At 35.3% G+C, this 17,322-nt stretch overlaps 1 protein-coding gene across 2 annotated transcripts in view; it reads right to left on the bottom strand.

The window, feature by feature from the left end:
• The window catches only part of rtel1 (regulator of telomere elongation helicase 1), a 52,138-nt gene extending 35,594 nt beyond the window's left edge, over positions 1-16,544 (bottom strand). For both annotated transcript variants that reach the window (XM_057823232.1, XM_057823223.1), the window contains exons 1-16: positions 16,276-16,544; positions 15,142-15,340; positions 13,777-13,870; positions 13,501-13,582; positions 12,650-12,710; positions 12,391-12,466; positions 11,838-11,922; positions 11,592-11,657; positions 9,674-9,803; positions 9,469-9,501; positions 9,306-9,381; positions 5,687-5,784; positions 5,447-5,502; positions 5,196-5,267; positions 3,692-3,770; positions 1,765-1,897 (exon numbers count right to left, since the gene is read on the bottom strand). In XM_057823232.1, the coding sequence (XP_057679215.1) occupies positions 1,765-1,897; positions 3,692-3,770; positions 5,196-5,267; positions 5,447-5,502; positions 5,687-5,784; positions 9,306-9,381; positions 9,469-9,501; positions 9,674-9,803; positions 11,592-11,657; positions 11,838-11,922; positions 12,391-12,466; positions 12,650-12,710; positions 13,501-13,582; positions 13,777-13,870; positions 15,142-15,340; positions 16,276-16,377 (1,442 nt within the window). In that variant the 5' untranslated portion in view covers positions 16,378-16,544. The remainder of the gene's footprint in view (positions 1-1,764; positions 1,898-3,691; positions 3,771-5,195; positions 5,268-5,446; positions 5,503-5,686; positions 5,785-9,305; positions 9,382-9,468; positions 9,502-9,673; positions 9,804-11,591; positions 11,658-11,837; positions 11,923-12,390; positions 12,467-12,649; positions 12,711-13,500; positions 13,583-13,776; positions 13,871-15,141; positions 15,341-16,275) is intronic.
• Positions 16,545-17,322: the final 778 nt, after the last annotated feature.

The following is a 17,322-nucleotide window of genomic DNA, read 5'->3' as shown; positions in this document are numbered from 1 at the left end:
TGCTGCTGGCTACGACATAAAAAATCAGCGGTGAAAAAAAACAACAACGATGTGATATCACTCCGTCTTGTTCTCTGCAGTGCTTCTGGATTGCAAATGTTGCTGTTCATACTGCAAATATTGACATGCAATATTGACAATGGGAAGTTTTGATATTTTTATCCTGAAAACATAGCCAACACTATTGATTGCATGGGTCGTCGATGATTTTCATGTGTGCATACAAAGGGAGTGCCAAAAAATCGATTATTAAATGCATCACAATTTGACACGTGACGATTCGATTACGATTCATAAATGTTCAAAAACAATGATTTTCCCTAACTTTATGACAGCCGCTCGTAGCGGAACGAAATTCAAGACACATCTGCCGCCTAGATACCTTTAATGGACGCACGCACAACGTTATGATGGATGCTGCCGGTTACTGAGCGAGAGATTTACTCCTTTTCAAAAGACTGGAAAATAAATTTGTGTATGAGACAGGCAGAGGGACCCGGCAGTCGCAGTTCTATGCGCAAGTTATTTTTTAGAGCGAGAGGGCAAGAGAGATAGTTCGTTGCTCCTCGTCTTTCAGTTGTCCACCAGTAGGTTCAAGTCATGTTAATTGTAAAAAGTCCCTAGTGTTTTGCTAGGTCCCGTGTCCATCTATCAGAGGTGAGTACACGAACCGTGTTGTATTGTTTAGCCTTTTTTGTTGTTGTTTTTGAGATGTTACTAGTAAGCGCCGAGCGCGATGCTAATTAGCGACTTGTATTTCCATGTCAAGTTGTTCATTGTTTGGTGGTGTACAAAAGTTATTCCAGATGCAGAACGTGTAAAATCAGCGGTAACACTACAAACATGCAAAATAGTCGAGAAATCTGAAAACAAAGTATATTGGTTAAAAGAAGTCTTATTTCTAAAGACACTTTGTTTGATTCCAGAAAATGTGGAATTAATTCCACCAGTGTAAATTTTATTGTATTGTTGAGAGAAATAAGTACTGCTGTTTGAAACAGCTAATGTTTTTGCACCTTCTTGTGAAAAAGAGCATCTTGTTTTGTATACGCATGTTGAGAATAAGTACTGCCTTTAAAATGGTTAATGATTTTGCGCTTTCTTGTTAAAAAAAAGCAGTTTAAGGGCAGCTTTTTGTTGTATGGGCATGTTTCCATCGTTCCTGTTGATTCATTAGGATATTTTTAATTAATAATGGACACAAATTTGTTTGGCTACTTTATTAATTAGTAATGTACGATGCATCGATAATCGTGATAATTATGATAACTGTTACCATCGTCAATACCGTGATCATCGTTCAATAATCGAATCGTAGCACCCTGAATCGTAATCGAATTGAATCGTGGGGTGCCTAAGATGTCACAACCCTAGTGCATATGTATGTTGTTTTTTTATTAGCATGCTAAGTCGGCCTAATTGACTCGCGCTAGCTTAGCCACTCTGGAGCACTGAAACTAACAATCTACATGGAATATGTTAGAATCAACTACACCAACTAATTAAACCCTCGCTAACTCGAAGATTAAGCCTGATGTCCAAAATTCTGAAATCCCCCTTTAAGATGAAGGGCGTAGTCGAAAGGGAGCCTGCAACGCGTACACTTCTGGAATTTGTCGAAATCTGATTCGAGCGGTCAAACAGGGGTGGCTGGGCATGAATGAATGAAATTAATGAAAAGCAAAGCATCTCCACACTTGTAGCCTTGCCAAGAAAAAAGCTAACATTTTGACTTTAAAAAAAAACCAAAACAAAAAAACATACATCCTCATCTCAGAGGTGAAGGAGTTCAAGGGAGAGAGGGTACCACTGGTCAGAATGATGCACCGAACACCTTGATTCTCCAGGTCCTTCATGCTGTAGCCCGGAGAAAAACACCAGTAGCTGAGAATGTTTCCTGGAAGATACAAAATAAATAGTGGTGGATGAAGTAATTATTTTTTTTACTTAAGGAAAAGTACAGATACAGGGGCAAAAAAATTACTTTAGTACAAGTATCTACTTGCTTTAAAATTTACAAGTAAAAAGTAAAAGTATTTTCTCCCAATTGGAAAAAAATGTTATATATATATTTTATATTTTTAAAATAAAGTATTGACTGCACTGTTAACAGAAACTTAACAAGCTCAAAAAACACCAAAACTTATCTTAATGGGGGATTGCAAGCAACCATCAGGTGCATACCCCCAACCTACTGTACAAGAGTGTGCGGCACCCATTTGAAGGCGCACTGCTCTCACTGTTGTTTTTTTATTGGTCAATATCTTGTTCACCTACCTAATCTTGTTTGTACTCGTGTTGCCACCTCTAGTGCTCAATAACGGTATACTTGCACGGGGCTTATTGATTGTGCTAGAGGCATGAATAGGAAATTATCAATTCACAATGAGAGAAAAACAAACAAAAATTAACGTTTAATGCAGGAGACAATTTGAAAAATAGTGGAGTAAAAAGTACAGATACGTGCTGTAAAATGTAGTAAAAGTAAAAAGTATCACCTCATATTTGTACTCGAGTAAAGTACAAATACACAAAGATGTACTTAAGTATAGTAACAAAGTACTTTTACTGCAAAAATGTATTTTCGGAATAAAATAAAAAGTTTCATTCATTTCTAATGGGAAAAACATTTCAATGCTCATATTTCTATTTTTTTTTTTTAAATTAAATTCATAATTTACTAGGGTTACCAAAAGTATTGATACTCAAATTTCGTATCTGGATACGATATAGATTTGCAAAAGTATTTAAATGAGCAACGATCATCACAAATTTGTTGTCATGCGGTAAAAAGGATTTTGCTCGACTTTTGATAGTAATATATTTCTGCATTTTCCTTGTTAACTCATTGGCTGCCATTGATGGCAATATATTTCTAATCCAATTGATGTGGGAGGGACGACACTGGATGAACAAATATATTCATTTGCTTGTTGCAACCCTCCCAGTCCAAATGGATTGGACGTTAACTAGTGATTAAACGCATTTATATTTTTAATTTAGTTTTTAACAGCCATATAATTGGACGTCTATCATCGTCAATGGCATTGAAAGAGTTCATTAAAGCAAACGATTTATTTTTTTCATTAAAAATCGTATGGAGTATTTCGTTGAGTATCGATATCGAATTGAAAATGTTTGTATTGTGACAACAGTTTACAAAAAAAAAGCTAGTTATACTGTTTTTTTCCCCGAAAAATGTACATTTCCACCAATACCATTTACTTCCAATGGCCCCATACATTTCCAATGGAGGAAAAAAGATGGACCGATATCAACAGAAAATGACCTGAAAAAACCCCAAAATGTAGAGGAAGTGACCTAGAAAGGCCTTAAAATAACAGGAGATAATCCAAAAATGCACAGAAAGTGACCCCAGATTGACCCAAAATGTGCAGGAACTGAACTGTAAGTACCCTAAAATTAACAAGGAAGTGACTCAAAATTGACTCACTGACCGCTATTGACAACGGCCAATTCATATACACTGGAGGAACGAGCTCTGAATGCTCACCGTTCACTGCCATTGACGGTGCTAGATGTCCAAACCATTTTGACTGGGAGGGGCGACAAATGTTTTTCTACTCTGCTAGTGGCAGCCAATGAGTTAACAGGGAAGTGACCCAAAAATGCCCCGAAATAGAAAAAATTATTCATATCACTTTAACCACTGAAAACTCAACGTTTTTACCTGTTTTCTTTGTTGATGAACCCCAAGGATCGCCATTTTTTTGTTTTTTCTGAGCGCTGGTGTCTTTATGGATGTGAACCTGAGGCCAGCAAAAAACAACAACAAAAAACGATACAGAGCTTACTCAAAAAAGGGAGAAATCCATTACAGAAAATTGTGCGTATGAATACTATGAAGCAACTACTTTGGAGGATCATTATAAATTGCAACATGGTGCTGAAAAATAAAAAGCTCAAATGAAGAAAATAATTCAATTTTTTTTTAAGTTTTGCAATGCACAAATTTCTCGTTTTGGAGAAAAATACGAATAGTACTTAAAATGCATCGATCGCTCAATCGTGTGATTGGTCAATCACTAAAAATAGAATGAATCTTGTCCGCCAATTGCGCCTAGAGTCAGTTAGCCACATTAGCCCGCTAATGTTTAGTTGTATTTGTGCTCATTAATATACATAAGTAACTTTGAAATATGTATTGCTATTCCATATAAATGCAGGAAAATGACACAATCGTAAGGGCTGACATTTTGGGATTATTTTGGCCGAGCTTAGGTGACCATGTGAATTAGCGTCTTGATTGGGTGAAGAATTAGCGTAACCGACCAAGAAATCAAGATGAGGATGCATGGTTTATCGTACGTACGTACGTACGTACTTGCATTACACACAGTTACATATCAATGACAAATATTTTGATGTTTTTGCACAACATTTGCCACAATAGCAGGCACTGTTAGCACACAGCCTGTAAACGTTGATGAACTCGTACACAGGTCTAAAGAAGCAAAAATAAAATGCTGCGTTCTTCCTTTTTTTCATTTTGGATGTAGACGAAGCCTTTGGTCGGGTGAAATTGAACGCCGTGCAGTGTCTTTATTTCATCCCGGCTGGTGATCGAGCAGAAAATTGTGATGGATTCACCCCTATAGTAGGACTGTATGTATGTGTGATGTATCGCAAAACAAAAACGACCGAGTAATAGGTTTAATGGAGCCAAATATTCCAATTACAATCGAAATATAAGACTAAACCGAATAAAAAAAATCCATATAAACACATTGAGAGAAATTTCATTCCAATTCACATGGGGTGAATATTCCTTTTCCCAAACTGATTAAATGTCAAATCCTGCATTGTATACGTTGATTCGTTGCCAGGCTGTCATGTCTGCGCATGCTCTGTCCAGATGTAAACAAGTAGTGACGCATACACATAAAGAATGTGTCCGTGTCAGAGTTTTGTTTTAATAATAACAACTCTAAAAGAGCTTAACATCATTGCATGCTTATACGGCAGAAAAATTCAGAATAGTGAACTATTTAAAACAGTACGGACATCCCGATTAGACATTGTAACACATGTAAACACGATATCGGAATAATCACGTTCAATCATGTAAAAAGTTCACCTGAGGGCTTCAATCAGAATGGTTTTAATCGTAACGATTTTAATTGGAATGAAGAAAAAGTCTGCATGTAACCTCGGCTATTGTGTCTGAATCTCACCTTAAAGGAAGCTGTATTAGCCTCCATTTTCTGTTGCAGCTCCTTCTGCGATGCTTCACCACAGAATACCAACTGAAATAGGGATAAATATATATTTTTTAATCATGGCTTATGTATGAAACAGACATTCTATCAATTTTGTGAGTATGCATAACTGATTTAATCAAATTGATGACAGGACTTGTTAAGTCAGTTTTTAAGAAGTGTTTGTAGCTCTTCATAGCAGTAATATGTACCTCAAATTGACATACCTGTAACATATCCATGAGCTTCTGCAATCCACCTGTATTGGTAAATAAACCTGGCTCTGCGAAAAAGATTATTTGCATGAGTATGAAGTTTACATCTATGTGGATAAAAATAAGTTTTTCAGTGATTAAGAATGGTGAATTAAATGTTACTCGCAAAAAATATTGTATTTAAATAACAAATGTTACAAGTAACAAAATACACTACGTTCCAAGAGAGCAAGCTAGGTGAGCCATACGTACGTCCTGCAAAGAATCCAACGATCTGCTCAAGGGCTTCAAACACTGTGTCCTTGGTTTTGTATGTCAAGGAGGCTCTCTCTAACAACTCATATATGAAGCTGCAAGTACATAACACACTTTATATTAAAAAAATAAAATACATTGAAAGCAATCAAAATATAACCCCTTCATGATTGAATTTACATTTATCAAATTTACATCAAAAAGCATTGGGGGAATACATACGCACATGGAAATAATAGATAAAAAATGTAGAAAATTAAATTGAAAAAATACAAAAATTGGAAAATACTCAATGAAAAAAAAGAAAATTCTAAAAATTAAACAAAAAAGAATTAACACATATAAACATTTTTTAAAAGCAATCAATACATAACAAAGATGGAAAAAAAACTAAAGGAAATAGAAGATTTCTATTTTTACATAAAACATTTAATTAAAAACATGTTTTATAGAAAATATGAAAACACATAATAAGGAATAATGTACTAATACATTCCCTTATATAGTTATTAATTTTAAATACTTTTTTTTTTTTTAATCTTAATCATCTAAATGTACTTATTGTTAATTACAGTGCTGGCCAAAAGTATTGGCACCCCTGCAATTCTGTCAGATAATGCTGAATTTCTCCAAGAAAATGATTACAATTACAAATACTTTGGTAGTAATGTCTTCATTTTTTTTGCTTGCAATGAAAAAACACAAAAGAGAATGGAAAAAAAAAAAAAAAAAATCATTTCACACAAAACACAAAAACACAAAAATGGGCCAGACACAAGTATTGGCACCCTTTGAAAAATCATGTGATGTTTCTCTAATTTGTGTAATTAACAGCACCTGTTACTTACCTGTGGCACATAACAGCTGGTGGCAATAACTAAATCACACTTGCAGCCAGTTAAAATGGATTAAAGTTGACTCAACCTCTGTCCTGCGTCATTGTGTGTACCACATTGAGCAAGGAGAAAAGAAAGAAGACCAAAGAACTGTCTGAGGACTTGAGAAGCAAAATTTTGAGGAAGCATGGCCAATCTCAAGGCTACAAGTCCATCTCCAAAGACCTGAATGTTCCTGTGTCTACCCTGCGCAGTGTCATCAATAAGTGTAAAGCCCATGGCACTGTGGCTAACCTCCCTAGATGTGGACAGAAAAGAAAAATGACGAGAGAGTTCAACGAAAGATTGTGCGGATGGTGGATAAAGAATCTCAACTAACATCCAAACAAGTTCAAGCTGTCCTGCAGTCCGAAGGTACAACAGTGTCAACCAGTACTATACATCGGCATCTGAATGAAAAGGGACTCTATGGTAAGATACACAGGAAGGTCCCACTTCTGACCCAGAAACATAAAAAAGCCAGGCTGGAGTTTGCCAAAACTTACCTGAGAAAGCCAAAAACGTTTTGGAAGAATGTTCTCTAGTCAGATGACACAAAAGTAAAGCTTTTTGGGAAAAGGCATCAACATAGAGTTTACAGGAAAAAAACTAGGCCTTCAAAGAAAAGAACACGGTCCCCACAGTCAAACATGGCGGAAGTTCCCTGATGTTTTGGGGTCGCTTTGCTCCTTCTGACACTGGACTGCTTGACTGTGTGCATGGCATTATGAAGTCTGAGACTACCAACACATTTTGCAGCATAATGTAGGGCCCAGTGTGAGAAAGCTGGGTCTCCCTCAGAGGTCATGGTTCTTCTAGCAGGACAATGACCCAAAACACACTTCAAAAAGCACTAGAAAATGGTTTGAGAGAAAGCACTGGAGACTTCTAAAGTAGCCAGCAATGAGTCCAGACCTGAATCCCATAGAGATTTGAAAATGGCAGTTTGGAGAAGGAAAGGCACCCTTCAAATCTCAGACACCTGGAGCAGTTGGCTAAAGAAGAATGGGCAAAAATTCCAGCAGAGTATTGTAAGAAACTCAGTGAAGAATAACGGAAGCGGTTGTTCGCTGTTTTTTTGTCTAAAGGTATTGCTACCAAGTATTAGGCTGAGGGTACCAATACTTTTGTCTGGCCCATTTTTGGAGTTTTGTGTAAAATGATAACGATTTAAATTTTTTTCATTCTGTTTTCTTATTGCAAGCAAAATAAATTATGATATTACTACCAAAACATTTGTAACTGCAATCATTTTCTGGGAGAAATTTAGCATTATCTGACAGAATTGCAGGGGTGCCAATACTTTTGGCCAGCACTGTAATATAGACCTTTTGATGATTTTTTTTTTTTTTTTTTTTTTTTTAATTTGAGGATTGTCTTAACGGCGCTAGAAATCCAATCCAATTGAATTGAATTGGGAGGGCTGGCAACAAATAAACGAATGTAAATTCCCCACTACCCTCGCACTGCAAATAAATTATACGTCTTTTAGTGACAAACTCATTTCAGTTCTGTTGTGACCAGGGGTCGCGTTAACCGAATATTTTCCGTCGTTGACCGATTTTTTAAAACGGTGACGGAAAAAACTGAAGTCCATCCGTCATTTTGACCGGTTGCAATTCACACCCCAGACCACAGGGTGGCGAGTGAGCATATTAATTAGCTATTGTTTCTCTTGATGCATGACGTCGTTGGCCTTACTCTGAAAAATGTCAAGGCAACTGAGTGTCCGAAGATTCTTCAAAAAGCCCCAAAACGACGATGGTGTTGATAAAAGAGGTGAAAAAACAGGGACTGCACAAGCGGGCACGCAATTCAAGTCCATGCGCACCAGGAGGAAAGTGTGAGACTACGTTCAGGCCACAGCAGGTGAACTGTTAATTTCATTGTTCCATATGCTACATATGGTAGGCTACCTACCTACTGGGGCCACAGTCAGCTGTTTTTGTCACTGCGGAGAAAAAGTTACATATTCATCTGCTTGATGTGTGATGGCACGGTGTGGATTCTCTGTTAAGCTTGTTCGGACAGAATATTAATTTAAAATGAATGAAAACTAAATACTATTGAATATGTTGAAGCGGTATGCAATGTTAAGAGTCTTGTTAGCTGTAGGCGCACTATCCTATTCCCCTCACTATCCACTCGCGGGGGCCTGCGCTTGTCAGTGACGTTCCTTATTCTCGCTATATGATTATACAACTTTAACATTTGTTAATAATACGCTCTGTGTGTAGTATCATCCATCGCTTTTCCTTTTTAAATGGGCACTTATAAGCGAACGCAAGAAGTAACAACGGGAACATTTTTAAACAGGCATTTCACAGGAGAGCATTTCGACTCTTCGGCCAATCATATAGCGAGAGCGAGTGGATAGTGAGGGGACCGCGCGCGGCTCTTAAGTGTCTCTGTCACGTGACTGTCGTAGCCGGTAACGCGCTCGACTAAATGGACACACAAGTACGGAAGGTGAATTATGCCAAACAAAGGGTCACCACAATGTCATTATCATCATTTTAAAAATTTAAGTGACGGGTAAAAATAGATTATGACCGAATTTTTATGACCCTGTCAGTCAAAATGACAGACAACGAAAAAGTCTAGCGCAACCTCTGGTTGTGACAATTGTTTTTTTTTTATTCTTATTTGATTTCATAAATATAATTAAATGTATATATTTCTTTACTGCACTGTTATACTTCTCAATGAAAATAGAGAATTACTATTCAATTTTCCCTTACATTCCAGGTTTTGTTATGCCTTTATCATCCTGAACCTCATAGGAATCAATAGCTTCCTCCAGTTTCAACACAATCTCTGCAAATAACAAAAACAACAAGTTTTGTTCGCGCCTACAGAACAATAAATGGTTGGCATCATGAGAAAATTAATTTGTATATTTACCTTTGAGATTAGCAACAGCTTCTGGGTTTAAACCTGTAGCAAAAGAAAGCTAACATTTTAGGGCAAATGATGTGCACATTTCTTTTAATGTGTCAGCTGTATTCAAGTAAAGTTTTATTGAACATTAAAATACATGTCATAAAACACACTCTAGCTGAGAATGACAACCATTTTGACAAGAATTGAGGCAGTTTACATTACAAACCAGATGAAGAAGCTTCCCCAAGGCTAGCTTGTTGCACATGTTCACTTAGCAATCTGGTTAGCGCATCAATAGCAGAGGCTAGGTCATATGGCGTTATGTCAAATGAGGTTGCCTCTTCACACGTCTTCTCCTGTACAAGAAAACACAACTTGAGAATCACTTGCATAACATGTACAGTATATAGTAAACCACAATACCTGTATATGCGTTGACATGTTTAAATAAAAAAAAAAAAAAAAAAAAAAGTTAAAATTTAGCTATTTTGTTCATAGCATTTCTACAATGTTTTTTCTGTTAGCCATTGCATTTGCTCTTAATATATTAAGAGTTGAACAATTAACCCACATCACATCGGCATTTATACTGTTGCGAAAATAAATAAATAATAAAGCATACTTTTTTTTTTTAAATGAATCATTTCATGCAAGAATTATAACATTTTTTACAGTCACCATTTGTATATATAATAATATAAGACAGTGTTTTTTGCAATTAAATAAGACTGAAAAAGTGGGGGTCGTCTTATATTTGCAGTCTTGACACTATACCCATTCACGACGCTAGATGGTGCCAGATATCATTGAAGCGATGTTCTGTCATGACAGATCTCAGCTACTCTCAAGTTTAACCAGTTTGCATTATTTTATTGCAATGTTTTTCTTTATTCAGACTTGTTTCAAGACTACAGTTACAGTTAGACTTCACTTTGATGGTTAATGCAGTTATTGCAATTTTGTTGTTTTATCACAACAGATTGGTTTATTTACATTTCAAAAACGAGAAGCCATGCATTTACAAATGTGATTGCACTTTAGTTTACATATTTAAATGTTCAGATATTAAGATTTGAATACGGCAAAATAACATGCTTTTTCTCTCAAATATATTGTTATAATCATTTGTTTCAGATGTACTGTAATTATTTTCTGTATAAAAATTAATTTGGTGTTCACAAAGTCTTTTTTCAAACTTGAGTCTTGAAAAAGAGGGGGTCGTCTTATAATCAGGGCCGTCTTATATCCGGGCCAATACGGTATTTAAAAATCGCGCAGGCCTACAAATCAGTGCAAATGTGTTGAATTATTTGAAGTGAGCATTAGGACAAAAAAGTGAAAGTAAAAAAGGTTTACTTCTAACATTAGAAATAGTGATGCACGATAATACATTTTTCAACCGATATCGAAAACCGATAATTACCTGCCCCTTCCACCCCGATAACCGATAATGTCACGCCGATAATTCTGTTCAAATATGTAAAATTTTAAAGTATACAAAGATAAATGTTACTGTGCAAAAAATGTAATTTTTTTCCACATCAAATGTGAACAAGTAGTAAATTCCAACAACTAAACAATGGCAATGACATTGTGTAATAGTAAGCTTTTGGCAACAATTACTTAAGGAGTAAACACCAAAGTTGTACAAAAATGCATTTAAAAGTAAGCCATTCCTAACATACAGTGGGGAGAACAAGTATTTGATACACTGCCAATGGGAAAACCCATTGGCAGTGTATCAAATACTTATTCTCCCCACTGTATATCACATTACTACACTGCAAAAACACCTCCTTAAAACTAGCAGAATCGGACAAAACTGTTGATTGCGCACATTTGGAGGGTAAATCAAGTATATAATTATCAGATTGCATTATCAGTTGAATTTCGTTTTATCTGGATTATCTGTGTGACGTCATAATTGCCATAATCGGACGATAATTATCGATGACCGATATTATCGTGCATCTCTAATTAGAAAGATGTAAAATAATGCTATGCTTCATTAAAATGCTATGTAGCAAGTCACCCTCATAGTGCCTTTATTGTTCATTCAATAAAAATGTTGGTTCCATACTACTACATCATGCTTTTGGTTATAATAAAAAAAAAAAAAGAGAGTAAAACCAATGTTTTCTTACTACATTATGGGCTTCATCTAAGATGACCACTGATCCAGCCAAATCGATGCTGTGAGCTTTCCGGGTCTGTGAAGAGACAGAAAGTGAAAGTGAAAATAAGGAAAGAAAACACCATTTACCACTTCCATGTTTTAATTTTCTAAATAGAAGGATTTGAAGAAATACAATACATTTAAAATGTGTTAAATTGTATAGCATCACAAATTTTAAAAAATGATAATATAGTATCTATTACAGCCAGTTTACCCTTGGATCCAGCAGGTAGTTATACGGCGCAAAGACCACATCAGCCTGCTGTTTTAAAGAACGTGAGAGATAATATGGGCAAGCCCTGCAAACAGAAACAAATACGATATCAAATTTCTGCATGCTCCAAAAAAGTCCAGTAAAAAAACCTTAAGGCAGTTTATTAATGAGATTCTAGTTGTTTTAATTAAATTGTTTTGTCATTGTTACCCGATTGGTGTTTGGCCAAATGCTAAAAGGATGCAAAAATGAAGGAAAAAGCAAAACACTAAGTGTTTAAAACAATTATTCTTTTTTTTTTTTTTTGCATTGCGCTTCAATCTTACTTTCTCTGGGAAAGCTCCTAAGGAAAAAAAAAAAAAAAAAAGGATTTTTTCCATATTCATAGACTTCATAATGTACCATATACCATTATGAAGTCTATGCCACATTTGACATTTTTATATACATATGTACAATAATGTCTTGCAGTGTAGGGTCATTGCTTGCTCCATGTGTTGTGATCTATTAATCACGTAACTCTCTTTGAAAATAAACAAAACATTAGTCACACCTTTGTTTGTTGCCAAATTTGACCAGGTCTTCCATGTCGACAATAGATTCCACCAATACTCTGTCAGTACTTTTCTCTGAAGAAAAGACATTATCATCAGAAGCTATTAAAGATATAACTGCATCACCAAAACATTATTATAAATCATTAAAAAAAAATCATCTGATGACTATGTAATTGAAACTTAAGATTTTTTGTAGTACAAAAACAATAGTGAAATCTTGTGTTTTGTATATTATTGCAGACATAAAACTATTACCTTCAACATTATTGTAGAAGACACATGACCTTGTCGATACCTTCGCTCGACACATATGGACCTGAAATATAAAACAAGCAGTTGTACAGAAATATAAACAGAATAGCACCATCCCTTCAAACTTTTATAAAACGACTGTATGCTCGCACTTTATAGCTTAATCTACGTGGGCTAATATTTTCTTTAGTCTGAGCTAGAATCTTATTGCGTCAAATAAAAAGTTAAGGTAGTCCCCCAAGTTATAATCCACATACTGCAGATTTCAATGCGGAGGCGGAATACAGGGCGAGGTGCAGAATATCACGTTTTACCTATCATGGCCGCGAAATGTTGCGGTAAAATAGCACCCCCCCACAAAAAGAAAAAAAACTCCATTTAATTCTCTGACTGAATGTTTAATTTTTTTCCCAGCAGTCAGTAGTAATGTTTATTAAACATGTTTTCAATGCAATGTTTTGCACTTTAGACATTTTTTTCTGCTGCATGCTGCCTGCCTACGTTTTCTGGAAATACATTTTTTTTAATAACTCTCTGCAAAGATATCACTTCTGCATCAAACCAATTGTTTGATTAATTTTTTGGCACTTTATAAATAAATAAATAAATCTGCTCAAGAATGACAAAGGCAATACTCATGTTTATTGATCTATAACTAAAATCTTTCGCACTGTTTTGGTATTGAAAATAGTTTTAGAGATTTTTTTTTACATCATAATTGCATAACTTTTTCTTCTTTTTTAATTTTATTCATTTCCCACAGAAAAACTACTTTCAAGCTGCGAAATGAAGGATTATTCTCCACTTAATCAACACTCACACTATCAGGCACAATCAATGCATGGTGCTCTTACCTTGACATGGTTGCTTTCCTGACGCCTCACCTCTGGATTGATACACAACTGCTCTCTTGACCCCAACACAGACACCTTAGGTCTGAATCACAGATAAAAGAACTTAAATTCAATTCAAGTACAGGCACAAAATGTTGACTTTTGACTTAATAAGACCTTTATATAACTTTCAAAGATAGAAAAATAACACGCTCGCACTAACAACTGAATTCAATCAATTGTAAATTCATTATTTGATTCTTCAAAAACAACAACTATTGAAATAGGATATCTTACTTGTATGACGTGTTCTTTAACTCATTAACCACTTGGGTAAGCTGTGAGTGTGTCCGTGATGCATATATGATCTGGGGAACATCACTGTAAGAGACTGGAAAACAACCGGAGGTGGGTAGAGTAGCCAAACATTTTACTCAAGTAACCGTAGTGCTACTTAAGAAATAATTTTACTCAAATAAAATTAAAAGTAGTCATCCCAAAAGATGTACTCAAGCACAAGTAAAAAAAAGTATTTGGTGAAAAGAATACTCATTGAGTAACATTGTAAGTACCTGCTTACATTTTTTTTGTTATTTTTTTTTTCTCAGCACAAAGTTATCTCTATGAACTGTTTTTAATTTATCATACTGTACTACAACCTATTACATAACCACATTAAGCCAAAGAAATACAAAAAAAAATCCCGGCTAAAGAAAAAGTTCTACAGAAATGAAGCATCACTCGTCCGAAAAACATGAGTACCCTCTAGTGGAGAAAACATATTTCCTTTCCTTGTTTGTGTGAGGCTTGATACCCCCACCCCCATGGTTGAATGTAGTGCCGCAACGATTGCTCGATTAACTAGAGTAATTTGATTAGAAAAAAGATTCAAATTAAATTTTGGGGCTTTGAGTATTCGTTTCATTAAAGTGGCTTGTAATGGTTAGTTTTAAAAGTGTTTTCATTTAGTTTTATTGATTTGGGTGGATACACTGCCCTCTAGTGGCAACAGTGAATATGACATAACTCATTTCACGTGGCTGAATGCAGCTGCTCCCAGTTAAAACCAACAAAAGCTATTATATAGCTAAGTTTGAGCTAATGGGTTTTAATGTATTTGTTAGTTTATAGGTATATTTAGCCGTTTTTGTGGGAATATGGGTTTGAACTATTTAAGAGCATTGTTAAAAAAAAAAAAAAAAGTTAGCATTTTATTATAGCATTTAAGCTAGCGGACTGTTGCTATGTAATTTAGCCAAGTGTTCTTTTGTTGTACTTCGACCCTCATTTATTAATTTTTTTTAATAGTTTGAGGCTCAGCTCAGGTATTTTAATGTTTATGTTCCTTATTCGATTACTCTATTCTTCGAACTAACTAGTTTATCGATTAATCGACTACTAAAATAATCGATAGCTGCAGCCCTAGTTGAATGTGCACAAACCTGTCCCAGCTCTCTGTTATTGCGCTGAAATGAATTGACTAGTATTTTTTAGTTAAAACTCCTCTTTTGTAAGACTTTATGTTTAATTATTATTAATAAACACTTAAAAACCCACATTAATTCAAAATTCCCTTCATTTATTTTTACTTAAAACAAGGTGGGCTACCAGCCTTTGCAAGTTTTCTGGGGGAATCCGGAGTATTTACTGTACAGTACATACCTGCCGTAGAACCAGCTTCTGAAGCGGATCCCCAAAATTCTAGAGATTTATTGGTAAACATCTCTTTTCCCTCCAACCTTTCAGATATTTTCTGTGCAGAGATGGTGTCTTTGAAGTGCTCCCTCCAAGCCAAGGTGGCACAGAGTAGACACAAGGTTTTCCCAGTGCCTGTGGGACTCTCCAGGACTCCATTTAACTTCTGCAAAAAAGTGTACAATACATTACTTAGGACCTTGTGCATCTTTCCCCAAATAGAAATAGAAGCTAAAAGGAAATGTTAGTGTTTGCTGTTTTTCTGTTCACACTTTCAATTATTCACTGCCATCCCTCCCAGTTCAAATAGATTGTACATCTACCGGCTTGATGGCAGCCAATTCGTTAAGGAAGAGCCTGCTGGGCCAATTGCGTTTTGTTATACTAGGTCAGCAGGCGCCTTATTAGGTTAAGTACCAGATCTTGCTTTTCACTAAATGACAACAATATCACTTGCTAAATCTTTATTTTTAGGGACGTCGAAAGGAATTACTGAAATGAAATTCCTGTTGTTTAATTTAATTGAGAAAAGCCCAGGATCAGCCTGTATTTTGTTTTTTTGATTTACAAGTTTAAAACAGTACTGTAGCTTAACAGCTTTTGGGTTTTTGATCAGAAAATACAGTACATGATTTTGTCAAATGCGAGACTGAAAATGTTCGATGTACTAAGGTACCGTAGTATATTACCTAATTTGATGCATACTCATTTTTTCGGTGTCCGTCAAAAATTGGTTGTCAACTTGTAAGTGAAATCATATATGCTTCATATTGCAAATGCAAGCAATATTTTGATACGATTGTAACTGAAAATCCATAGCATGTCGTTGGGGAAAATTATCAGCACATTCAGGAGTATATGTATTTTAGGTTATATTATTTAAAAATTAGGGAATATTTCTGTATTTTGAGAGCTCTTGTAACTTTTACAGATTTTTTTTTTTTTTCATTGCAAAACGAATAACGTTAATTTCAAACAATAAGTGCCATTTTAAAAAACGATCGTAGCGGTCTACGAGTCATTGAAAAATTAATTTCCTCCAGTTTCAGGTTAAATAATTTGTTTTAGCTTGTAAGTTTTAATTCTGATGCTAACACCCACCTCCTTGAGACATTTAATCACTTTCTCCATGTACTTCTTCTGACAGTCATACGGTGTGAAAGGAAACTGCACTGTCACTCCGTCCAAAAATATTGAAGGCATGATACACTTGGATGTGCAATAAAATGCTAAAATTGTATAAAACTGAAATAACCAACTCCTTTGTCACTAGAAGCAGTTAAAAACAGAAGTATAAGTCATTGTCGGCTGGGAAGTGCTTGTGTCCTGGTATGCCTTGGCGCCTGCAGACAACTTCCGTCCTACGTTAGTTGCGCATGCGCATTGCAGAGCTAATTTTCACATAGATAACGCTAGATGTTGGTGCACACTGTGACCCAAATAGAACGGGCGCCATCGGTCGTCGGCCATTTTGCGTCGGTGTCATTATAGTCAGTGGAGCGTGTATATTAAAACAGCGATACATTGCTCAAATTAAATTTTAAACGGTTTTCAAACGGATTGGTTTGTCATAAACGTCAGACATGCAGTAATTTTACTGTATACTTATTACATTTAATATTATATATATTATATTATATATTATAATATAATAATAATAATAACGCATCTGGGAATATTTAAAAACATAATATTTATGTTATACGATTTTCATACATTTCGAATAAAAAATATAGTACATTTTTAATTAAAAACTATGTGAAAATGGATAAAAAGACACTCTTGTTATGACTCCCAATGAATTTTAAAAATATAATTTACCTCATTGGATGCCATTGATAACAATGAATGTCCAATTTAAATTGAGATGGCTATGAACGTTCATCTATAAGTGCCACTGACATAGGTTGACATCAAAACCATTTTGAGGAAGCGAGTGATCGCTGCCAGGCCTCTCTGTCAAAATGGATTGGATGCTAGCGCCGTCAATGGCTGTGCAATCGTCAATGTGAAAATTGCACACTGATTTTGATCCCACCCATTTTTAATCTGGATGAAGTATTGGAATATGTGACTCATGTTTTGTTGCCCATGTATAAAATACTTAATAGAAAAAAAAAAAAGAAAAAAAAAAAAAAAAAAAACTAA

Source organism: Corythoichthys intestinalis, chromosome 2, assembly GCF_030265065.1.
Source record: "Corythoichthys intestinalis isolate RoL2023-P3 chromosome 2, ASM3026506v1, whole genome shotgun sequence".
NCBI classification, from domain to species: domain Eukaryota; kingdom Metazoa; phylum Chordata; class Actinopteri; order Syngnathiformes; family Syngnathidae; genus Corythoichthys; species Corythoichthys intestinalis.
The sequence above is the reverse complement of the archived record's forward strand: the minus strand, read 5'-3'. Positions and strand labels throughout refer to the sequence as shown.